The 26,784-nt window shown below is 41.3% G+C and overlaps 1 protein-coding gene across 1 annotated transcript; it reads left to right on the top strand.

Annotated features, from left to right (window-relative positions):
* Positions 1–444: 444 nt before the first annotated feature.
* LOC115254196 (structural maintenance of chromosomes protein 2) lies at positions 445–26,784 on the top strand. The gene is made up of 4 exons (XM_029875344.2): positions 445–950; positions 1,009–2,942; positions 25,268–25,416; positions 25,482–26,784. Exons 1-4 carry the CDS (start codon positions 783–785, stop codon positions 26,777–26,779), a joined length of 3,549 nt encoding a protein of 1,182 aa, XP_029731204.2. The 5' UTR covers positions 445–782; the 3' UTR covers positions 26,780–26,784.

The following is a 26,784-nucleotide window of genomic DNA, read 5'->3' as shown; positions in this document are numbered from 1 at the left end:
TCAAAGAATAATGCATGTACGGATAGGATTTTTTAGAGGATTTCTTGCTGAGGCCTTATGAAAATCTTAAATGTATTTGACTGAGTGATTAACGACGAATAGTAGCGATTAAATGCGGATTTTCCGGTTAGCAAAGGACGTGCGATCACCGACGAACCGACGTGACAGCTAGAACAAATAAATTCAAATTTGTTGTCCGCGACGCCATGATGAAAAATAAGCGAACACTATCGCCACCTCTATAACGGCCCGCGATGGTTTGGTAGCTCGACACCGAACCCCCATGTGTTCATATAGGAAACGGTTCGCGTCTGCGCTGATTTGACAGAAGCGATCGCTCGCTTCGGTGGTCGACCGTTAAATTTGGGGGGGACACTTTTGAATCACCACTGTCACGTCGGTTCGTCGGTGGTGCGATTCTCTCCTTGGATTCTCCCTGATACCAACGGTCATTTCAAAAACATTCGACCTAATGCAGTCGACCTAAACGGGACCTCCGTCCGCATAGTGTGCATGTGGGTTTAACATTATTTTGACAGCTCCTGCCCGTGCGAAGCTTTCACCAACACACTCACGCAATCCGCATCTGCGGCTGATTGTTTTCCCAACCGTCGTTCCTGTCAGTTCTGCCGTGCACTCAAACAAAAATCGAATTTATTTCGGGAACGACGCTTCGTTTCGCTTCTCGGGGCGCTTTTTTCCGGGAGGATTTCTTACGTGAATTTAGTGGATTGTGCAAGACGATGAGCTAGAGGTCGGAGTGTGTAATCAATCGCGAAAAAATGTACATCAAATCCATTATCATCGATGGTTTCAAATCGTACGGCAAGCGTACCGAGATCCATGGCTTCGATCCGGAGTTTAACGCCATCACCGGGCTGAATGGGACCGGGAAGAGCAACATCCTGGACTCGATCTGCTTCGTGCTGGGCATTTCCAATTTGGTTCATGTAAGTTGGAACGGTTTATATGGCGAGGAGGGAAGCTTTAAATGATTGGTTTTTCTAGGTTCGAGCGACGTCCCTCCAGGAGTTGGTGTACAAAAGTGGCCAGGCGGGTGTGACCAAGGCCACGGTTACGCTGGTGTTCGACAACACCGACAAGGACCAGTGCCCGCTGGGGTACGAAAAGTGTAATGAAATTTCCATCACGCGTCAAATTGTGGTCGGCGGGAAGAACAAGTATCTGATCAACGGAAAGACGGTCCAAAACAAGAAGGTCCAGGATCTGTTCTGTTCGGTGCAGCTGAACGTCAACAATCCGAACTTCTTGATTATGCAGGGTCGGATCACGAAGGTGCTGAACATGAAACCGCAGGAAATTCTGTCGATGATCGAGGAAGCGGCGGGAACCAGCGTGTATGAAGCGAAGCGAGAGCATTCAATCAAGCTGATTGAAAAGAAGGATGCGAAACTGAATGAACTGTACACGGTTCTGCGGGAGGAGATTGAACCGAAACTGGAAAAGCTACGGAAAGAGCGAGCACATTACATAGAGTATCAGAAGATCTGTCGAGATATTGAGTATCTCACGAGGCTGTACATATCTCACAAGTACCTTCAGCACGTGAAATCCGTGGAGAACTCGGAGAAAGCGATTGCCGCTTTAAACGACGTCATTGACGGACATCGGAAGAAGATTGAGGGAAACATTGCGGAAAGCAAAGAGATCGAGAAGAGTGCGAAGGATTTGCAGGAGTTGATCGATAACGAAGGAGGGGGCGTATTAGCGGAACTGGAAGCAGAACTAAGCGCCGAGAGTAAAAAGGAGGCAACGGCTTCGGCTGAACGTGATAGCACCAAGGAGAATATTGGAGCCGAACAGAGGAAACTGAAGAATCTGCAAAAAAGTATTAGGGATGATGAAAATGCCTTACAGAAGAAGGAAGCGGAGATGCAACGTACGGGAGACATGTTCCAGAGTTTGAAGGATGCTGACGAAGCGGATGCCAAGGCTTTTACAGATGCGCAGAAGCGTTTCGAAGCAGTCAGTGCTGGGTTGTCCACGAACGAGGACGGTGAAGCAGCGACTTTGCAGGATCAGCTGATGGCAGCAAAGCAGAAAGCAGCCGAATCAGCCACCTCCATCAAACAAAGCGAAATGGAAGTAAAGCATTGTCAGCAGCTACTGAAGGAGAAGCAAGGTGACATGAACTCCAGCGACGCCGCATACCTCGATGATAAGAAGAAGCTTACCAAGGCCGAATCTCAAATTCAGTCCATCACAGCGGAACTGCAGAAGATCGACTACGAGGAAGGAACAATCGAGCAGCTTCACGAGCGAAAGCAAGTCCTATCCCACGAAATTCGCAACCTCAAAGGAGAACTCGACCGAAAGAACGCCTACCGTTGGGAGTTCCAGTACCGCGATCCGGAACCGAACTTCGACCGTCGCACTGTACATGGCATGGTGGCCAAACTGGTTTCCGTGCGGGACAAGAAGTACGCCCTCAGTTTGGGCACGGCCGCCGGAGGCAGTTTGTACAGTGTGGTTGTAGATACGGACACCGTTGGCAAGAAGCTACTCCAAAAAGGTCAACTCCAAAGCCGCACCACCATGATCCCGCTGAACAAGATCACCAGCCGGATGATCGACGCTGGAACCGTTCGGGTAGCGGACAACTTGGTGGGCAAGGGAAGGGCCGTGACGGCACTGTCCTGCATCGGGTACGACCGGCAGCTGGAAGCGGCGATGAAGTTCGTTTTTGGTCACTCTTTCCTGGCGGACGATATGAATGTGGCCAAGCAGGTAACCTACCACCCGCAGATTATGTCCCGCTCGGTGACGTTGGACGGGGATGTGGTGGATCCAAGCGGTACGCTTTCCGGTGGTGCGAAAGCTAAGGGCGCTGTGGTACTGCTCGAGGTGGAAGAGATCAATCAGATCCAGAAGCTGCTGGCACAGAAAGAGGCCGAGTACCAGCAAGTGTGCGCTGAGATCAGGTAAGTGCCCAGAAGTTAATATCAAGGGACGATAATTGTTGTGGTTGTGATTTTAGGCATTTAAAGGTATTACTGGGCAGTGCATCTTTTTTACATACAGTTATTTCAATTTGTACGCTGGATCTCTTGCAAACACCAGCTTTGCAGGGTTGTTGTCAAACTTCTTCAGCTGCATGAAGGAGTACAGTTCTACCACTGTTCCTAATTATTATTATTATTATTATTATTATTTATTAAAGACCTTTTAACCTAACGGTCATTCAGGTCTGATTTTATCAACTATGTATCTACAATTCATTTATTTAATTCAAAACTTTTTTGTTTGTTTTGCTGTTCCTAATGTTCTAGCAACATTATCCATGTTATCCGTAAAACAGACAAATTGGCCGGATTTCGTGAAAATCGTGCCCCAGCGCTCGTCCCATAACACCTCACAAGACGATTTTGAACAGCTGGCATGAGAGTCCATATCCGAGCGAACCAGACAGATCGCCCGAAACCCTTACGCAGTTATTTACACCGTTCATCGTCGCTTTCAGGGTGTCTACTAGGTACCTAGAAAAACCGGGAATCCTCAGGGAATTTTATTTAACAGGGAAAAACCTGTAGAATACTCATGAAATATCTTGAGTACTCAGGGGAATTTTTCTCCGATAAAAAAAAATAAAACATTGGGTGGTTTGAATAAAAAGAAGTGAACTTTCACTACTTGTTGTAGATCTACTCAAAAGAAGAGGGCTCCTAGGCCTAATATTTCCGACAAGCCGACGATTCTGATAAGATGCTGTAAATTCTACGTGGACGTGGATGAATTTGGTACTTAAAATCCATATCGAAATTTTACTATAAGGATTTTTTCTAGAAACTCCCTCGGGGTTTGTTCTGATACTTCTTAAGAAATACGTCCTGGAATGCCTCCCAAAATTCCTTCCGTATTTTTCACACTGTTTTCCTTACCTTACCTTACCGATTAGGCTAAGGCCGGGTGGCCTCTGCTGCACATAGTAGCCGTCTCCATTCCACTCGGTCCATGGCTGTTTGTCTCCAGTTCCGCACTCTGCGTAGGGTCCGCAGATCGTCCTCCACTTGGTCGACCCACCTAGCTCGCTACGCTCCACGTCTTCTTGTACCGGTCGGATGACTCTCGTGAACAATTTTAGTACACTGTTTTCCTATGTATTCCTTTTTGATTTTTTTTTTCTCGATTAGGTGTACTTCCGGAATCCGTTCAGCACTTTTTCCAGGATTTCTGAATGTTCCTCCAAGGATTTCTGAAGGAGTTCTTCACGATTTTTCTACAGGAGTTCCTCCCGAGATGTCTTCCAAAATGTTTCCTGTAATATCTTCAAGAAATGCCTGTAGGCTTTCTTCGACATTTCCTTTCGGTTTTTTTTTACAGGAATTCCAGCTGGGATATTTCTTGAAGATTTTTGCGAGGTTTATTTTGAAGTTTTACCTACGATGTCTCTCGGAGTTGGTCCTGAGATGTATCCCAGAGTTTTTTTTTTTGAATTTATCTTGGACTTTCTCCTACGATTTTTTCAACAGTGCCTTCTGCGATTTCTACTGAAGCTATTGCTGATATTTCTCATTGAATTCTTCCCGTGAATTCTTTCAAAGCCAGGCTGTTCTTCATAGTTGTTCCGGATTTCTTGCAGTGATTAACCTAAAATTCTTTTTTACATATGCCCTCTGCATTATTCCCAAAACTCTTCCCAGAATCTTTACTGGAAATTGTCCCGAGATCATGGTTACTCCCTAGGAATTTCTTTAATAGGTACTTACAAAGTTCTTACAGGGATTTTCCGTCCTCAGGATATCTCCTAGGATAATTTACAAAAATCCTTATAAGAAAATCCTGTAGAAATATTCAAGTGAATTCAAGTGAAATCTTGCGAGAAATTCCATAAAGCCTTATTGAAGAAACCTCCACAGGAAATTCAGAAAAAAACCTAAGAAAAAATGAGACATCTCGGAAAAAATTCTGATAGTATTACCGAGAGGAACTATTAGGAACTGAAGGACATCCAAGGAGGAACCCTGAAAAACCTCATGGAATCCTGGGAGCAACTACGGGCAAAATTCCGTGAGGAAAACCAACAGAAATATCGGAAAACTATCGGTAAAAATCCCGAGACAAATTGTTGGATAGATATCTCGGAAAACCACTAAATGACATTCGTGAAGGAACTTTGAATAATGCTGAATGGAACTTCAGGAGGAATCCAGCGAGAAACTCTGGAAGCAAATCGGAAAACCTCTGGAAGCAATATCTGGAGGTACTCCAACAAACCCGCAAGACCAGGAAGGGCCTCTGGTAGGAATCGTAGGATCAACTCTCAGACATCTTGAAAGATGTTTACCTAATGTTTAGAAAATTTGGGATATTTTTATCAATTTTCATTTTTTTCCCTATAAAAACATGGAAAACTCAGGGAATTTTTAAGTCATGAGTAGACACCCTTTGATCAGTTCTTTGTCTATGATTTTCCATAGCTCTTTTTAACTTTGAGTTGCTTTCAAAAGTCAAGAAGCAGAGGATGATTCCGCTGTTAGCTCTCGTTCTCTCGCCTCATCAAAAATGCACGAATGACAGCAGAAACATCTTTGAAGCAATTTCAATCATGGCATGGTGTATCTACTGAAAAATATTTGGAGAAATTCTTTCTCCGAATTCCTAGTGAATAGAAGACTATCTTCTGACGTTCACATTTAACGCTCCGTCAGGCAACGTGATCCGCTTTCAATGATTTTTTTTCCCAAGCGCCATAATTTGTGCATATGCTAATGGCATTTCGATGTTCATGAAATATGAGAGAATGCTGGAACGAGTAACAAATATCTTCAGTGATTTTGAAGACGAAGCCGTAGTTGTGTTTACTGTTAGACTCATGCTTGGATATGTAAACTTGTAGAAAAGAACGAAGTAGCTGTCCATTAACGAAATTCTTACTGGGATAAAGCACAGAATTTGGGCATTTAGTCCTAGGAACACAAAAAGAGGTACCGTGACCGGCCCTAATTCTGCGCAGTCCCTAATTCGGCGCACTTTCGCGAATATACCACAAAATCACGGACGCTAGTTCAATATTAGCTTCAAATATATTTTTTGAATATTGTTTCAATAGTAATGAAAAAGTTTGTGAAGAAAAAAATTTGAAATCAACGACCATTATTTTGTAAAAAAATAAAATGATGTTGCAAGTACTGGAAATTACCTGAAATCTGTGTTCGTTAGGGAAGCTGCTAAAAAGTTGCCTCATGAGCTGAAGCATTTTGCGACATAAATAATGGAGAGAATGTCTGCTTTTCCATACGCATCCTGTACTGCTGTCTTCGAGGAATCAGAATCGGCAAAAAAACAATTGAGTTTTCTTCTTCCTTTCTTAATCTTCTTGTTCTTCTTAGGTGCGCAGAATTAGGAACCGGTATTAACCCTTCAGCGCGCGCGCTGTTGTAAAAAGTACAACACTGCCAAAAAACCTCGCTTTTCGTATATAGCGCGAGCGCGGTGCAGTTTCGGTTGCTTGATGGCGCGCGTCCCGGAAGGTTAAATATAGTCCTAATTCTGCGTAGACATTTAAACACTAAGTTTTAAATATATAATTAATAAACAAACATCATATACCCTGGCCAAGTTCGCAGGGGTTGACGGTATTAAAGTGAAGGAGTTTCATTTTGATTATTGTAATGTAGTGTTCTTTAGTGAAACATATCACTTTTTAATCACTTTAATGCGCCTCCAACGGTTCATCACGAACCGGCTGCTGCAGATGGAGTATGGCTGATCATATGCATCAGACATGCTCGATAAACACGGAGGAACCGCCGGGGCTCATTAGAGTCTATTCCCAAGCAATAGTTCCAAGTCGGTTGGATTTGAGAAGGGTTTGATGATTGTTACAAATCCAAATAAAAGCATTATAGGATTTGTGACAGGTTTTGGAACCCTTTACAGTCAGCTGACTTCAAAATGTTGTTTGGGCTTTATTTCCCACGTTTCTCGGTTGATTTTGATAAGTAATATATTAATATCATAGTCGCTTTTTCGAATTTCTACAATGTTAGGTACTTGGTTATATTTTCTTTAAATAAAGCAATAAAAATCAACCGAAGAATTAATAGTGGGAAGGAGATTTGCAGCACTTAATTGTGCTGATAGATTTGAAGCTAACGTGCGAACACTTAAACGCATTGTTGACGTCAATGCGTTCGACGTGACATTTTGGACAAAAAACTGACTGCTTTTTATTGGCTTTCAAGGGCAAAACAAAACATACTGTTACCCATCTTTGTTTCGGTAGCGCAACTACCGAACTGATGATGTTTACCTTTTTTTACGTACCTATCAACATAATCTGTCGGGGGAATTATTTTATTTTTCCTACTTACAACCCACATCCGACATTTTTTTTAAGTGGGAATGGTAGAACTTTCAATTCCCTCGGTCGCACGTACATTAGTTTTGCATTTTGTTCCACCATTTCCGTGAAAAATGAGATCCGGCTTGTGCAAGTGTGGAGTTGAGGTTAGAATTGTAGGATATTCTAGGTTAGATTTGCTATCCACTTCGCCTAAACGATTTTCAGACCCAGAGATATCGTACTTCTAATTAGTTTTCACTGCCGTAAAAAATACTGTTATGCTCAGAATAAACAGTTATACCTTCGGATCACACTCATTTACTCGTAAATCTCAATCTGACTGTAAAAATAATGAATTTCTTTCCAATGTTTTGAAACCCCGAACGAATTTGACATTGCTTTCGGGAAGCAACATCACGACGACGACAACACTCCCAAGCGGTCGAATCGTCGTTTTGGGGGCGAATTAACTGAACAACGTTACTTGTGTATGACTAGGTTGACATTTCTAGGCCACGCTTGAGACAATGACATGGTTTATCGAGGTAGGACCGATAGGACAAGTGAACGAATTTGAATATTTTTCGTAGTATTTGTAGGGGGATGAATACATAAGAGTTGACAAGCAATCTTTGTTATTTTAAAATTTTATTACAATCAACTGATCGACTTGGTGTATTTTTGTTTATCTCTTAGATGGCATTATGACACCAACAGAAAAATATCAGCAGTTCAGTTACATGTTTCTGTGGGTTTTGGAACGATTAACGACAATAGGACAGATCGATGAAGTACTAGATTTGTAGTAATGAGCTGAATTTTTGTATGGTGAGAAGGTCAATTCTCCGTTTCTGTAAAGAAATGGTGCAAAAAGCGTGGGTATTATGATTCCTAGCCTAATTTGATGCTGTTTGAGCAAAACTTTGGGCAACAGTGTTGTTGTTTTCTCAATTTCTCGCAACATAAACAACATAGTTATCCAAAGTTTTGCTCAAACAGCATCAAATTAGGCAAGGAATCATAATACCCACGCTTTTTGCACCATTTCTTTACAGAAACGGAGAATTGACCTTCTCACCATACAAAAATTCAGCTCATTACTACAAATCTAGTACTACACCGAACGTGCCCCATTTAAGGACACAAAAGATGAACACAGAGAAGTAGAAAACGATTAGCGAAATCAAGAAAACAATTTGACACAGGATCGACAATATTTTACCTGGCAGCACTGGCTCGCGACGCGGTCTCTACACTGAACGAAACTCCCCGCCCAAGATCGACTGAGAGGCGATACGATCACGCCCCTTAACGATATTCGGTCGGAAACCGTACACGGAGAAACTGAAAAACTCAAAATTAGGTACTTTTAAACTCAATTTTGAGTTCTTTTTCATCTCCCTTTTCATGCGCTCTTTCTATTGTTGTCAGAGAGTGAAGAGAGAAACAGCCCAACTTTTGCAGTTCCGTGCGTCAAGTCAAAACTGAGTTTCTAGCACAGTACTCAAATTTGAGTAAATACAACCTAGTCGAAATTTCGGTTGGGTGAAAAAAACTTAAAATTAGGTACTTTTTTCACATGGAAGCAAGCGGGAACAACCCAACAAAAACATCGATTCCATCAACTCAAAATTGGCTTGACGCACGCAACCCCGAAGTTGAGTGGAAAGAACTTACTTTTGGGTAGTTTCGTCTCTCCGTGTATGGTCCGCCGGCCAAATGATGTCATCTTAAAACCGGATGACAGCGATATGAAAATAGAATGTCGACCATATGGTCGAGCAACTTTGTTTTTAAGCGATTGATAACAACAATGTCACCGCTATCTTTTTCAAAAATTATTTGCTTAGTATGGCCAGGTTGCCCTCGCGGGCACCCTTTCAAAAAATATGACATGTCCAGGATAGGACATGCGGAACAACATCGTCAATGTCCCGGGTGTCACGATCAAGGAACTTGTTACGCTATCGATGAATAAATTCGGTGCATCTGTGTGGCCTTCTTGGTGGCCTTCGCTCTGCAACTAATATTCATTCTCATAGCGTGCGTCGACTCATACGCGAATAAGGTGATCGTCATCCGCTTTTTGGGATGATTGCCGTATGACTGATTCGTCATTCGAAAACACGATTTTGGTAATTTGGACTGGATGGTCGGACAAATCAGTCGATTTCGGGATGGGGTTTTCGTTCAGTGTACTTTTCGTCTCCGCTATTATATAAAGTTTTTTTTTTCTAAATTTCCGACGTTTCCGGTGGCCACTGGTGTGCCGGTAACTTAAGTTGCTTCCCAGCCACCTGTAGGTAGTGAAGTTCCTGCGAAAAAGACCGTATTTTCGTAAAAATCGTCATCTGACTCGTGAGTGCCCCAAGCAGCAAAATCGCTTGCCCGACATAACCTTGAAGTTTGCTGCCGTTTCTGTGTTGATGTATTAGTGACTTTCGTGTGAATCGTTCGCGTAGTGGTTCCCTATCACCATGAGCAAAGAAGAAGACAAGTGTGGTCAGTGCAAATCTACTAGTCCACCATCCAAGAGGAAAAAGTCGTCGAAGAAAACACAAAACATTGGCTGGATTTGTTGTGACAGCTGTAATGTTTGGTTTCACCTTGCGTGTGTGCGAATCAGCAACGCTCTCTGCAATGACATCCAGCTGTATTCTTCTGTGAAAACTGCGTGATCCGTGGAAACCTTTTCCTGAAACCGGTGAATGTAAACCCTCCTAGCAATGAGTTAACGCAATTACAGCAGGTTGTCCTAGATCTTTCGGCCGAGCTCAAAAAGATGCAGGCAGAGATTGACAGTGTTCGGTGTGCCAGCAAGAAGCAGTTAGATAGGATGCTGAGCAGAATCAACAAGATGGACCAAACGGATTGCAAACGTGATATGCCAACCACTCTCATCCATAACGTCGAAGAAAAACTCCAAATTATCGAGGAAGGTGCAAAGCTAGCCAATACATGCGCTCAAAGAGTGAACACCGCCCGGCTCGCCATCAACAAGGTCCCTTTCCGTCAGGGCGAGAACGTTCGAGGGATCGTTCAAGATGTTTTGCGCTTTCTCGATGTCCAAGATCTGGTGGGCAACGTCTCTAATTGTTTCCGTCTGCAGGTAAGGCCATCGAAATGGACAGATCGTACGTTAACCCCTACCATCGTTTGTCATATTGCGGCGCTCATAATAAATCCACATTGAGCGGCGGCGATATGCCCGCGAGGAGATTCCCGCGATACAGACGCAATGTCACCCACCCAGCAGCATCGCAGCAGCCTTCAGGCCGTTAATATCAAAACAAAAGTTAACACAATGGAAACTCAGGTGGCCAGAAATCGTAATAATATTTATCGCGACATTGATTCACTATACGCATACGCATCACCTATTCGGCTTTGTGTTTAATAATCGGGATGTTTTTTAGTGATGCTGCAGGGGATGCAGCTTCATCTTTTCCATTTCCACATTGCGTCTGTATCGCGTGCATCTCCTCGCGGCTATATCGCCGCAGCCTCATGTGGATTTGATATAAGCGCCGCATGCAGATTTTCTGACCACCAGGTCGCTCATAGTGGTGCGGTCATATTTTTGCAACTTGATGGAAAAGAAGAAGACAAACGCGTTTCGCGGATTTATCTTGCAAGGCACAATATTTGACAACCAGGAAACCCGCGACACCGTTCTCAAAAGGTATTTCGAGAGGCACAAACATGCAAAGTTGTGTCAGCTAAAACATGCCCCTGCACTTGAGTATCGGTTCACTCTCAACGAAGTGTTGTCCCCACAAACCTTCCGGATCCGGAATCTCGCCATTCGCTTGAAACAGAACAAATCTATTCGGTCAGTATTCGTGCGTAATGACAGTGTGTCAGTCCTGTTTCCCGATCACAAGCGGTATACACCGATTGCTAGTACAGCACAAATTCTCGAGCTGGTTGAACAAAAAGTCACACAATCAGCCCACGACTCTTCCTCTGTCTTCTTTGACGCTTTGTCAGCGGACCTGTCCGCTTCTACTCATTGCTAAACCAACAATCACACTACTACGCGGACGTTTCGAATTTTCAATATGCCTTTAACCAACCTATCAAACCTTCGAATCGGACATCTTAATGTCAGAGGATTAGAACGCCATATCGAAGGTATCAAGCTGCTGCTTGACGGAACTCGATATCACTTTTTTTGCTGTGACAGAGACGAAACTAAAATCGTCATTCCCTATTGGCCCCATACGTATCCCAGCATACAACCTCATAAGACACTCCTTACCTTCCGGTAGAGGACGCGGAACCAAGACCTGTGGTGGAGTTGGATTCTACGTACAAAAAGGAATTAAAGCCACACCTATTTTGAAATCAACCCTTGATCCCGAAATCCCCATTGGATCGCGCACGAAATTCCTTGCGATTCAAGCTACTATTAACGAAATCAACATCTGTGTGGTGGCTTTCTACAACCCACACTGCTCAAACCCTCATTTCTGTCAAAGCTACGAGAAAATTCTCCTTGACCTGTTGGAGATTGGATTCGACAGGTTGTACATCGTTGGGGATTTAAACATTAACGTCACTTCACCACTGCCATCCGCAAATCTCGTCGGCCTGCACCGAATCAACACCGTGTTCAACCTCACCATTCTACCTACCGGCCCGACGCGCATCACCGAGACTACTGCTACTACCATCGACTTGCTCATCACTGACTCTCCTGAGGCGGTGATAAAGTCCAAATCGATTACAGGCAATTCAATTTCCGACCATGAAATAGTCTATCTTCTGTCCAACGTTAGAGTACCACGGCCTATACCACAAACTATTCGAGTAAGAAATTTTCAAGCCATCGATCCCCTGCGGTTGCAGGCTGATTTTCAAGCAAGGGATTTCCGACACTTTTTCGCTGCTGAGGATCCTAGTTCGAAGGCTGACTTGCTGACCACCGAACTGAAGCAGATGCTTCAACACCATGCCCCTGAACGGAACATCATCGTCCGGGATAAACGTACACCCTGGATTACAGAGGACATCAAACGTGCCGTCGAGTTGAAAAATCTGGCCTACACGCTATACGCACGTAATCCGAACAGGGTTCAAGGTGACGTACAATGGCAGGACTACGTACGGAAACGTGATAGAGCAAACTCACTCGTTTTCGAGGCCAAAAAACGGTACGCCGATCAACACTTCGACCACAATCTACCAGCCAAGAAGCTATGGAGCAATTTGAAACGTGAAGGAGTCCATAATACAGCAAAGAATGCCTCTGCCGAGGAAGCCAACATCGACGAATTGAACCAATTCTTCAGTGAGGGTCACCGGCAGCTACCAAACACAAACCAGCCCAGAACTTCAGTTGAACCTTTACACCGCACAGCAGTTGACCGCGGAGCTGCAAATTTCAACTTTCGCCACACCAACACCGAAGAAGTTTCCCGCATGATCTATGAAATTCACACGAATGCCACTGGTGCCGACGATATCCCGATCTCTTTCATAAAACTCCTGTGTCCCTTTATCCTACCGGTACTCAGCCATCTTTTCAATGCAATCATCGATGCTAAATCGTTTCCTGAAAATTGGAAAAAGGCGATGATCACACCAATTCCAAAAGTCTCCAGTCCCGTCCAACCGAAAGATTTTCGACCAATCAGCGTCCTTCCAGCAATCTCAAAGGTGCTGGAAAAAATCCTCTTGGTGCAAATAACTGACTACATCGATAACCCGAACGCTCCGCTGTTGGCTAGATTTCAGTCTGCATATCGAAAAGGATTCAGCACGACGACTGCTATGACAAAAGTCGTTCATGACATATACAGTAATTTCGATGACAGCTTCTGTACGGTTATGGTTCTTGTCGATTTTTCTCTGGCATTTAATTGCGTTAATCACCTGATCCTCGAAACTAAACTGCGGAACGAGTTCCAGTTTTCTCAGGCAGCCTGCGAATTGGTATCTTCATTCCTCGCGCGACGGAAACAATCGGTCCGTTTGGGAAATGCTGTATCGGCCGAGCGCGATGTACTTGATGGCACTCCCCAGGGGTAATCACTAAGTGCACTGCTATTTAGCCTTTACATAAACAGCCTTCCGTCAACATTAAGATGTAGATACCACCTATACGCGGATGATTTGCAAGTTTATGTTTCCGGTCCATCCTCGGAAATCGAACGACTTGTGAGTTCCATCAACGAAGATCTTCGATCAATCTTCACATGGGCTGAGGCGAACTGTTTGTCACCAAATCCTAAAAAAACGCAGGCAATTATTTTTAGTAGGACCGGAGTCGTAACCCCTCAAACAAACATCGTGTTTTGCGGAGAAATCATACCAGTCTCGAACAAAGTAACGAATTTGGGATTGGAATTAGACAACAATCTGTCGTGGACCCACCAAGTTAACGGTGTAATACAGAAAACCTACAACACCTTGCGAACACTTCGTCGCTTTGCTCCTGTGCTCTCCATGCCGACCAGGATGAAACTTGTGCAGTCGGTGATAATGCCCATCTTCACGTACTGCGATGCTGTGTATTATCCTGGTCTCACAATTTCCCTTAAGGATCGACTACATCGATGCTTCAAGTCAACGCTACGGTTTGTGCACGGTCTTCGTCGTAGAGACTCAACCGAAGCCGTCCGGAGTTCAATTTTGGGACACGATTTGCCATCTAATTACAAGCTGCGGATCTGTTGCATAATGCGACAGGCCTATTTCAATCAACCCAGTTACATCATGGACCACATGCAACAAGGACGCCAGGAACGTACCCGCTCCTTCATCGTCCCTCGCCACACAACGTCAAGCGGGAAGAATTTGCTGATATACGGTGTCTCCTGCTGGAATGGCCTACCACTCGAAGCAAAGATGAAACCAACGTTGACGTCCTTCAAATCAACTGTTAAAAGATTAGTTTAGAAGTATTGCAACCATTTTTGATAGTTTAATTTTTATTTTGTGTAACTTTGTCCATGTAGCTTTTCAATTTCAATTATTTTCAAGTTCAAGTAGTTTTTGTAAATTTTATGTCTTTCCAACGTTTTACTAGTTTCTTCCGACAGTTTCCTTGACCCGATAAAAAGTGTAAACTAACTGGTTATTGTTTTCAATAAAAATTACAATTACAATTACAATTTTAACATACGGGTTCGACTGATTCGATGAAAAAAAAAACAAGCATGCGACACCTGTTTTAACGAGGAGAAAAACATATTGAACCATACCACAAAACTAAACAAGAAGGCAAACACAAACCGTGTGACCATAACACTACATAGCAAATCCTGACTGACTGACCAATTGAAAACTTTCCAACCTTCTACCGTAACTTTCTGAGTCAGTAGGCAACAGTGTCTTAATGGATATCATTTTCCGCGTACAGCTGGCAAACTGCTTCTGAAAGATTACGTACTCTTTTCTATCTTCGGGTCTAGTGTAGAGGTTTCAACTCTATTCAGAGTGCAGCTAGAAACCTAGCAAAAAAAAAAATAAGCAAACATCATATAAATGCCACAATAGTTATAACTAGGATATGTTTCTAGCAATCCGGTGAATGTAATTACGTCTCAACAAGTTAGATTATAAACTTCGAAGGCTAATTTACGATTCTTGCATTTTTGATCTGATAGTTCGATCGGACTAACCACTTGTTTTAAATATTTGTTATCAACCTCGGAGGAAATTTTATGTATTCATATTCATGCATGCATTCGTCAAATGCGATATATGGTGTGAGTTTTGATGGAATTTTCTTAAACCATGGAAACCCTGGAGATAGACAAGTAAGAAGTCTCAGTTTGCAAACAAAGATTGTGCCACCATCAACTGTAATGGCGAAAAAGTTTATAATGCCTTTAGAAATGAAAGTAAATTTTAGTAATATGTACATATGCGGATAACTGAAAAACTTTACGTAGTAGTATTCGATAATGCTAATGCTATAAAATCCTTTTGTGTATTATGATTGAAATTCCCTTTGCTTAGTAATCAAAGTAGGTAGTATCAATGTTGGGGACATGCAAAGTTCCAATATGGTCGTAATGTCGTATAAAAGTTGAAAATAAAGATTTCAATTGAATTTAATCTATGAATCATGTTCTCATTACAATATGTTATCTTTTAAGAGTTTTTCCCATGTGCGCAAAATTAGGAGCATTCCAAAAAAGGGTGTGCAGAATTAGGAACAAAGACACACTTTAGAATGTTCATGATTTTACATATAAATTGAGTGATTTGTATAACCCTCCCCCTGGATATTCAATCTTGACGCGATGGGAGGGCTTAACCCATTAGCACTTTAGTGCCAGTTTATTCACCACCGCTTGGACTTTGAGCTAGATATATCTGGTTTACAAGTTGAGCGCAAGTGAAGGAACCGGCCGTAAGTGCTAATGGGAACCAAAGGAGTATCCGTTGTGCATTTATCACAAGTTCAAGACAAGTTATAATTCAGCTTGCATAGACCTAATCTTTGTATTCATTGAATTTTCTCCAATTTAACAATAATTGTTAAATTTAACGTAACGCAAGAGTGGGTAGGGGAGGCCTCTGCGTTACACTCATCATTCATTACTTGAAATCGAAAGTACACAGGACAGGGGACGCTAGGATAAGTTGACTTACAGCCTTACAGATTAGATTCTTTACAATTAGAAAATAATGGACTGATTAGGTAAAGATAAAACTGTTGATTATAGGAGTTTATATTTGTATTTCTTATTTTTATGGGTTTTGTGAATTTATAAAGGTTGACAAATAATCATTATCATTTTTATTTTTGACAAAAATCAGTCGACTGAACCTTTTTGTTTTTATATCTTAGACGGTATTATTTCACTGATCAAAAAAAGCAGGAATTTAGTTAGGACTTAGGACGGTTGACAGTGTAAAGGGTTACGATGGATATAATATTACTTTGGACTGAGATGATCACAGATATGCAGAAGACGACTAGCGAAATTAGGAACACAATTTGATACATTATTGACAATATTTTGACAAATAGGGTTTGACAAATTTCTTTACAATATCGAATGGAAGCTCAAAAAGTGTTATCTAACACTAATATGAGAGTTATTTGGGGATGATGCTGGTGCTGTCAATGACTAACATCGGTTATTGACACTATTGGTAATCAGCTTGAAATAATTTTCAGAATGTACTATAAAATAATTGAGGATATTATCTGAATATTGTTTGGGGAAGCTGTCAGAAAAACTAGTTGCCCATATCGGCTAAAAACGCTAGCTCTGGTAGCTGTCTTTGAATAATTTTCAGAAATATCAAATGTTTAAAAATTAGCTACGACACATTTTTTTTTTTCTTTTTGCTCTTTGTATATTTCTTAAGAATAGTACTCTGAAGGCGTTAACATAGACATAGACACCCTTTTTTATCTCTGAATGTTGTCCAGTGACCTCGGAGATTTTCGATTATTGATATATTGTTCAATTACCAAATCATCTTTGGAGCTTCCATTCGATCAAAAAACTAGTGCGATGGGAAAAGTTAAAAACAGTATTTTTAAAAACTACTACGACCCAATGCTAATTACTACACACTTTGCTCAAGTTGACGACATCGTCTAGTCCATCGTGAGTATTGGTCCTAGTAGGGGGAAAGTTGGGAAAGGGTCCAGGCTTTGCTATCAGCTGTCCTGCAGCTCCACCTGGTCACTCTTCAAAAAAAAAAAAAAAAAAAAAAAAAAAAAATTGAGTGATTTGTATAAGAATTATATTTTTCCCTTATTTACAAAGCTAATAACTATGTGCGGTCAAAAATTCAGCCAAATCGATTCAATTTGAAATTTGTTACAGCTGATTGAAATTGAAAAAGTCTTAGGTGCGCAGAATATGGGCCCTCCACGGTACATGAAAAACGACGGAAGATGATCTGGAATAGCACTTTGCAGACGACATTCAGAATCGTGACCTCTCGGTAGTTCTCACAGTTCAACTTATCACCTTTCTTGTAAATGGAGGGGCAAATGACTATTGATTGCTACAGGCAGGTGGCCAACTTCTCCGGGCTCAACTACGATAGCGTCCTTATTGTCTAGTTGACTAATTGTTTTTGATCTGTTGTATAACATGCTTTATTTCCTTCACCATGAGAGTTCGCTGGATTTTCCATGCCTGTGCTCCTACACCATTCAGGTGCCCATCGAAGTGCTGTTTCCACCTTTCCATCACCTCATGTTCGTCCGTCAATCAACTTCTTCTCAAGGAGTTCCATGTGAAAGCTCGGAGACTCATAGCGGTTGAAATTACGTTAGTTTTTTTTACTCCTAAAAAATTTCGTAATGGGATAATTGTGCTCGTCAAGAAATAAAAGGCAATCGCAACAACATAATATTTGGTTTCCGTGGAATATCTCCTAAGTAGATTAATCGCTCATAGTGGGATTTCCTGAAGGAATTCATGTAGAAATTTGGTGAAGGATCTATAGAAATCATTGGAGAAATCCATGAAGAAATCATAGCAAAAATCATAGCAGGAATTCCTGGACATCGCATTTTTAGGGCTGTTACAGGTGGCGTGGATTTTGCGTTTTTCGCGGTTTTTGCGTTTCGCGAGGATTTCGCGCGTTTTTACTAATTTTGACGCGGATTTTGCGGAAATGATTTACAAATGTACTTACATCAAACATTTGGACACGGAGTTCAACACAATCAGAAAAAAAAAGAACATTTTCAAATTAGAGTTATGGAATTTTGTGTTTGAGCAAAAATAATGTTTATAGTCAATAGCGTGGAAAGATCGGATTGGTTGTTAATTGAAAACTCCATCAAAGTTCTTGGTATTTACTTTTCTGCGAAAAAACGCGTTGCCAGGGATCAAAAATGAAACGAAATTCTGGCTAGAATAAAGCAGAGAAAAAGACGAATGCCTCAGAGGTAAAGTCTCTCTAATAAACAAATAATAATAATAAAGTAGAGAATTTTGGGCATGTAGTTTTTGGAACCTGTCACTGCCACTAACACACAAGTTGATAAAAATACAGGGGATAGACAAAATGATCGGGACAGGCAAAATTTTCACTTTTCAAAAAATGTTCAATTAGCTGTAACTTTTCGAAAAGTGCATCAAATATTCTCAAATTTTTACTGTAAGTTCTTTAACTAGTTGTGTATCAGTGGACAAAATTTGGAAAAGATCGGACAATTCTTCACGAAGTTATAAAGATTTTTGAAAAAGGTAAAATTATCCGATAGCCAACTTTGAGCTATTTTATCTCCGGATTTAATGAACCGAATGCAATGAAATTTTGACAATTCATGACTTATATAATGAGCTATGAAAAACCATTGACTGAACTAAATATTCTTAACACGGAAGAAAATTATAACGATTAGATTATTTTTCTAATAAAACACCAAATTATCCAAAACATCAATATTGTTTCAAAATTCAAGATGCAAATTATAGGTCATTTAGTTTCCCTCTAATTGACTTATATATAAATGCGTTTTGAAGAAAAGTTACAACATAGCTGCCAATAAGTTGAAAAAGTAATGGGATGCATATTAAAAAAAGACCAATTTACTAAAAAATCATGAAAAAAATAAAATCGCTATAACTTTTTCGCTTGTTAAAAATTTCAAGTTAAGTCAAATGTTCTGGAAAATTATACAAGTCATGAATTGTCAAAATTTCATAGCAATCGGTTCTTTGAATCCGGAGATATAACAGCTCAAAGTTGGCTATCGGATAATTTTATCTTTTTCAAAAATCTTTATAACTTCGTGAAGAATTGTCCGATCTTTTCCAAATTTTGTCCACTGATACACAATTAGTTGAAGAACTTACAGTAAAAAATTGAGAATATTTGATGCACTTTTCGAAAAGTTACAGCTAGTTGAACATTTTTTGGGAAGTGATAACTTTTCCTGTCCCGATCATTTTGTCTATCCCCTGTACGTACGTAGGGTGCGTGTACCAATTATGGCACTACCTAAGGAAAGCTATTTATACAAAAATAACGAGAAGACCAACCAATGTCATCAATATGTTAAAAGACAGCTTAGTTTCCATACTTGACAGAACAAATATAGAAACGAAGCCAATGATAATAACCATGTACCAGTTATGGCATACATTTTTTAACTTCGGTTCCTTTTCGCACTATTTGCATGCATTCCTTATGGGGTTAACCCTCTACTTCCCATGGTTGCTCTAGAGCACCATCGATTTTCGACGAACTCGAGACAAACGAAATCAGATAAATATGATGCAATAGTTTTTAGAATGTGATTGTAATCTCATTAGGTAAACCCAACTCCCAACTACTTTTTTCAATAGTGACACTATTGATAAACAATCAAAATACTATTGATTTACAACTTAATTTTTTTTTTCGGTGATTTCGAAAAATTTGGTTAATTTGCAATAACTTTTGTTCAAGCACTTTCTTCGGAAACGCTTTCTTGGCATAGAAAAAGTCGATGATGATTAACCTGGGCTTGTTAGGGGAATATCTGTAATAAAAAGAAAATCGGGTTAAGTACGGTTCCTTTGAATTCCACTAAGAATTTGCATCCTTTGACAGATACGTATTTCGACCTCAACTGTAAGGTCGTCTTCAGTGTCTTGTCGAGTCGAGTCAAGTACAAGACACTGAAGACGACCTTACAGTTGAGGTCGAAATACGTATCTGTCAAAGGATGCAAATTCTTAGTGGAATTCAAAGGAACCGTACTTAACCCGATTTTCTTTTTATTATAGAGAAAGTCGTTCAAAGTCGTGGGAAGGAAAGGGTTAAGCCCAGTTTCGAGTTCAAAAGGAATCGCTCAAGAAACTTCTTGAGCGATTCCTGGCAGAAACTTTCTACGGTCACTGCCATTTGAACTGTCATTTCTTCGCAACTGTGTACTGTGATTGAAGAAAAAGCGGTTTCTTGAGCGATTCAGGCAAGGAATTTGCCATGCATCAAGATAAGCTGAGAAATTCCTTTAGAACTGCAAGCAGCCCTTTAGCCATAACTGGTACACTATGGCGAAAAAGGGTGCAAGGAAGCCGAAATTTTAAGGAAAATGATTTATTTCTACCATGATTTGAGCAAAATGTGGAGTTTAAATGAGTGCGACCATCATTTGTGAACGTGATCTGTTGTTCACATTTTTTTTTTCTTGTTAATTTACATCGTTAAAGGGTGAAAATCAACTATGGCGACTAATTGGTACTATAGCCATAATTGGTACACTTACCCTATGTAAACTTTAAAATTTGGAATGTAGGTAGTATCAAACGTATAATATACGTTAGATATTATATCCCCAAAAACTTTGAGGCATGGATCATCACTGAAATTCCAAAATATGGACGGGTCATGCCGTAAGGTTAGCAGTCCAGGAAATCGCTTACTTGCCTCCTTCAATAATACGTCTTGAAATTACTGTAAACATGGATTTCTTCAGATTTTTTATCCAGGGATTCCTAAAGAAATTCTTCCAGGAATTCGCTAAGAAAGCTCTCCTGTTAAGAGATTTTCTTAGAAATTTTTTTTGGCATTCCTTGCGAAATTCCCCCTGGGGTTTCTTAAGGAACTCCTCCAAGGACTCCTTTAGGAACTCCTCTAAGAGTTCCTCTACGCACTCTTTTTGGGATTCCTTCAGGATTTCAGCGATTTCTTCAAAACTTCCACCAGAAACTCTTTCTGGAATTCCCTCAGAAATTGATCCTTGGATTTCTCCCTGGTATTCCTTAAAGAATACCTCAAGGGATGTCTCTAGAAATTCCTTCAGGAATTGTTCCAGGATTTCTTTGTGAATTCCTTTGTGGGTTCGTCTAAAAATTCCTAAAGAATTTCTCTAAAAATTCCGCTAGAGATTCCTCTAAGAATTCCTCCGGAGGATCCTCCAGGTATTCCACTTGAGATACCTCAAGAAATTCCTCCAGGAATTCTTTCAGGGATTCCTCTAGGGATTCTCCAGTGATTCTTGAAGAAAATCCTCCAGGGATTGCTCATGAAATTTATGCAGGGATTGCACCAGGAGTTCTTCTGGAGATTTCTCAAGGATTCCTCTAGGAATTCCTCCAGAGATTCTCAGATATTCCTCTAGAGATACCTCAAGGAATTCCTTTTGAAATTCCTGCAGGGATTCTACCTAAAAGTTTTTCGAGAAAATCCTTCAGAAATTCCACGAGGGATTCCTCTACGGATTGCTCCAGGGATTACTCCAGGAGTTCCTCTGGAGGTTTCTCAAGGATTTGCTCTTGAGATTCCTCCAGGAATTCTTACAGTCCCCCAGGGATTCAGCCAGGCATTCCTCCAGGATTTCATTCAGGGACTTCTCCAGGAATACCTTTAAGAATTCTTCCATGAATTCCTGCAGAAATTCCTCCAGGAATTGATCCTGAATTTCTTTCTAAAATTTCTTCAGAAATTTTTCTATGAATTTCTCCAGGAAATCCTCCCGGAGATTATACAGGCATTATTCCAAGAACTCCCCCAAAGACTCCTGCATAAATTCTTCCTGGGGTTTCTCTAGGAATCTCCCAGCAAATCCTCCAGGGATTGCTCCTGGTATTTAAACAGGAATTATTGCAGATATTCCTCCAGTATTTCCAGAGGCAGGAATAATACCAGGAATTACACCAAGAATACCTCCAGGAATTATCCCATGAATTTCTTTAGGATTTTTCCAGGGATTGCTCCAGAAATTCTGTCAAGATTTTCTTCCGTAATTCCTGGAGGAATTTTTCGAGGGATTCCACCAGAAATTTTTCAAGGGCTTTCTCCAGGAATTACTCCTCCATGGATTCCTCCAAATATTACTGCACAAATTCCTGCAGGAATTATTTCATTGATTACTCCAAAAATTTCACCAGGAATTCCTCAAAGAATTTAACAGGAATTCCTTCAGGGATGCCCCTTAAGATTATTCCAGAAATTCTTCCAGGAATTCCTCTGATAATTCCTCCAGTAATTCATCCAGAAATTGCTCTGGGAATTCTTCTAGGATTTTTTCTAGGAAATTCTTCTGAAATTTCTCCAGGGATTCCTTCCAGAATTACTCTAGAGATTGCTCTAGAAATTCATTCAGGGATTCCTCCAGGAATTCTTCAAGAAATAATTCTTCGGAAGTACCACAAGAAATCCTCTAGGGATTTCTCCAAGAATTCCTTCTAGAATTCCGCCAGAAATTTGCCCAGACATTCCTCCTAAGGGTCCTCCAGAAATTCCTCCAGGGGTTTTCCTAAGAATTCCTCAGGGATTTTTCAAAGAATTTCTCCAGAAATGTCTCTAAAGATTCTTCCCGGAATTTCTCGAAAGGTTTCTTCACAAATTTCTCCAGGGATTCCTCTCAGAATCCCTCTGGGAAATCCTCCAGGTATTCATCAGAATGTCTCCCAGGGTTTGCTACAGGAATTCATCCAGGAATTTCTGCAGTAAGTCCTCCAAGATTTTTTCCAAGAATTCCTCCAGGGTTTCCTCCACGGATTCATCCAGGCATTTCTTTAGAAATTTATCATGGGAATACTCCAGGCATTCGTCCAGGAATTTCTCCAGGGATGCCTCCAGGAAATCCTCCAATAATTCCCTCACAAATTTTTTCCAAGAATTCCTCTAGCGATTCTCCAAGAATTCCTCCAGGGGCTCCGTCAGGAATTTGTCCAGAATTACCTTCAGGATTTTCGCCAGAAATTCCTCTAGGAATGGCTTCAGGGATTTTTCCAGGTATTCTTGTAGGGATTTCTCCAAGAATTTTTCTAGAAATTCCTTCAGGAATTCGCCCCAAAAATCCTCCAAAGATTTCTCCAGAAATGTGTCTAGGAATTCCTCGCATATTTGCTCTAAGGATTTCTCCAGGAATTCATCCAGGGATTCCTCCAGGTATAATTTCAGAAATTCCTCCAGAGACTACTACGAGGTTTACACAGGCATACCTGTGGGAATTCCTCTAGAAATTTCTGCAGGGACTCTCCCAGAATTCTTCTAGAGATTCCTCTAGAATTTCATTCAGGGATTCCTCCAAGAATTCTACTAGGAATAGTTCCTCGGAAGAATCCCAAGAATTCCTCTAGATGTTTTTCCAGAAATTCCTTCTTCTTGAATTCCACCGAGAATTTGTCCAAAAGTTTCGCTAGGCATTCCTCTTGAGGTACCTCCAGAAGTTGCTTCAGGGATTCCTTCAGAGATTTTTCAAAGAATTCCCCTGAGATTCTTCCAAGATTCTCTTTAGAATTTTCTCTAAGGATTCTCCCGGAATTTCCCAATAGGTTTCTTCACAAATTTCTTCAGGAATTCTTCTAAAGAACCCTCCAGGAGTTCATCCAGGGATTCCTTTAGGATGTCTACCAGGGTTTGCTCCAGGAACTCATCCAGAAAATTCTGCAGTTAGTCATCCAGGAATTTCTCCAGAGATTCATCCAGGGTTTGCTTTAGGAATTCCTTCAGGAATTCCTCCACAAATTCATCCAGAGATTTCCCTAGAAATTTGTTTCGGCTTCCGTTCAGGAATTTCTCCAAGTATTCCACCAGGAATATGTCCAGATGTTCCTCCAGTATTTCCTCCAGAGATTCCTCTAGGGATTTTTTTTTATAGAATTTCTCCAGGGATTTCTTCAAGAATTTCTCTAAAAAATTCTCTAGAAATTCCTCCAGGAACTCGTCTAAAAATTCCTCCAAAAATACCTCCAGAAATTTGTCTAGAAATTCCTCTCAGGATTCTTCAAGCGATTTCTTCAGAAATTTCTCTGAGGATTCCTTTTATTTGCTCTAAGGATTCCTCCAGGAATTCATCCAGGGATTCCTTCAGGTATACTTTCAGAAATTCCTCCCGGGATTCCTACACGGTTTACTCCATACATACCTGCAGGAATTCCTCTAGGAATTTCTCCAGGAATTCTTTCAGCAGTTTTTTTTTTTTTCAGGAATTGCTCCAGTAATACCTGTAGTTATATCCTCAGAAATCCTGGATCTTTTCAACAATTGATGCAGGGTCTCGGTCAGAAATTAAATCCGTTCATCATCTTTTCCAGGGATTTGCCCAAGATTTTTTCCAGAATTACCTGAAGATTTTTTGAATTACTTGAAGGATTTCTGTAGGAATTCCTCCAGTGATTTGTATTGGAATACCTTAAGATAAGGTTAGAGAAGTCCACACTTTCACAATTATTTCCGAGAAATCTTAAAGAAATTCATCCACAGATTTATTCAGGAATACAAGGAGTTGCTACAGAAATTCGTCCTGCATTTTTTTTTTCAGGAATATATCCTGTTATTCTTTTACAGTCATTGTGACTTACTTCAAACATATTAGTACTTACATGCTAGACGTACTTTCACAAATTTTTCCAGGAAATTTTCCAGGAATTCACAGTACCAAGAGATATATCGCAGGTGTTATCACAGAATTTCTCCTGAAGTTTCCCTCAGGATTCCTCTTGAAGATTTCCCGCGATTCCTTTCAGTGTTCCTCATGGGGCTTCCCAAGAGATCTTCCCATGATTTTTCCCAGAATTGCTGCCAGGAGTTATATTTCTCAGGGAGTTTTTCTTTCAGAGCTTTTTTTTTCAGGCTTTTCCTCGTATTTGTTCAGCGCATTTCTTGCAGTGATCCACCGAAGATTATTTTTTTCTCAACACCGCTACTGGAAATCGTCCCAAAATGATGAAAGCTCTTTTTATGATTCCTTCAATAGTCGCTCGCGGAGTTCTTGCAGAGATTTTTCTAGGAGTTTTTCTCGGAATGTCTCCAGGGATAACTTTTAAAATTTCTTGTAAGAAATTGCCGGAAAATTATCGGCAGGAATCCAGGTGAAATCTTGCGAGAATCTCCGCAAAGATCTATTGGAGAAATCTCGAGAGGAACTTTGAAAGAAGTCCTGGGAAAAACTGCGACATCTCGGAAAAAAAGTTGTGGGAGAAATCTCGGAAAATGTTAAGAAAATTTAAAGAAGAACTTCGGGCGACATCCCGTGAGGAGATATAATCTCATTTGTACTTCTACAATAAATAAATATCTGTCTTACAGCAAACTGGAACGTGTCGCTCACCGATACAATCAACTCAAGGAGCAGTTGGATATGATGAACTACGAGATCAAGACTCTGCAGCAGCGTCTCGCGCAAACCTCCTATCAACAGGCACAGCAGGAAATCGAAGAGCTGAAGGCGAAAGTTGGTTAGTATAATTAGGGTTCAAGCAAAATTCTATCTTGTAAAATTTTAACTTTCCTTCACATTCAGAAACCCTGAAGCAAACCATGGTGGACGCCCGTCAAGCGCAAACACAGGCGAATGCCAAAGTGAAGGACATATCGGCGAAAATCGCCGACAGCAAGGGACATCGCGAACGCGAACTGAAAGCCGCTGAAGACGAGCTCAAACGAGCAAAAAAGAAGAGCGATGAAAGCCGCAAAAACTGGAAGAAACACGAACAAAGTTTCGAAACGCTGCGGTTGGAAATCGAAGAGCTGCAAAAGGGTATTGCCGCGGCAAAAGAGCAGGCCACCAAACTGGAAGAGACCATCGCGGAGTTGCAGCAGAAGCTTCAAGCGGCGAGCGAAAACAGCGCAGACATGAACAAAGCGGTGGCGGCCGTTAAGCAGAAGATCAAGGAACACAAGGACAAGATCAACAGCCAGAACAAAGAGTTGAAGGCGAAGTACCATCACAGGGATAAGCTGCTGAAACAGAACGAAGAGATGGAGCTGGACATCAAGAAGAAGGAAAATGAGATCCAGAAGGTTCGGAATGAGAACAAGGATGGGTACAATAAGATCAGCGGGCTGGAGGAAAAGTATCCTTGGATCAGCGAGGATAAGGAGTTTTTCGGTGTAAAGAACACGCGGTACGATTACAATAAGGAAGACCCTCAGGAGGCGGGTCGGAAACTTAACAAACTGCAGGACTCGAAAGAAAAGATGAGTAGAAACATCAACCAGAAGGCGATGGTTTTGCTCGAGCGAGAAGAAGAGCAATACAAGGAGGTGATGCGTCGCAAGCAAGTAGTCGAGGATGACAAGAAGAAAATACAGAAAATTATCACCGATCTCGACGAGGAAAAGAAGAAACAACTGAAAGTCGCCTGGACCGAAGTCAACGAAAACTTCGGAAGCATTTTTAGCACCCTTCTCCCAGGAACCCAAGCCCAGCTGAAGCCTCCGGACGGAGTTGACTTCATGAAAGGTCTCGAGGTGAAAGTCGGCTTCAACGGCATGTGGAAGGAATCTCTCACGGAATTGAGCGGTGGTCAGCGATCTTTGGTGGCCTTATCCCTCATTCTGGCCATGTTGAAATACAAACCCGCTCCGCTGTACATCCTGGACGAGGTGGATGCCGCCCTGGATCTTTCCCACACACAAAACATCGGCAACATGCTGAAGGCGCACTTTACCAACTCGCAGTTCATCATCGTGTCGCTCAAGGACGGTATGTTCAACAATGCCAACGTGCTGTTCCGGACCAAATTTATCGACGGAATGTCCGGGGTTACGAGGACGGTCAATGTGGCACACGCCAAGGCCAAAGCGGCCGGAAGGTGAGACAT

Source organism: Aedes albopictus, chromosome 3, assembly GCF_035046485.1.
Source record: "Aedes albopictus strain Foshan chromosome 3, AalbF5, whole genome shotgun sequence".
Classification (NCBI taxonomy): Eukaryota; Metazoa; Arthropoda; class Insecta; order Diptera; family Culicidae; genus Aedes; species Aedes albopictus.
Note: the sequence above shows the minus strand (reverse complement) of the source record. Positions and strands in the feature narration are given on the sequence as shown.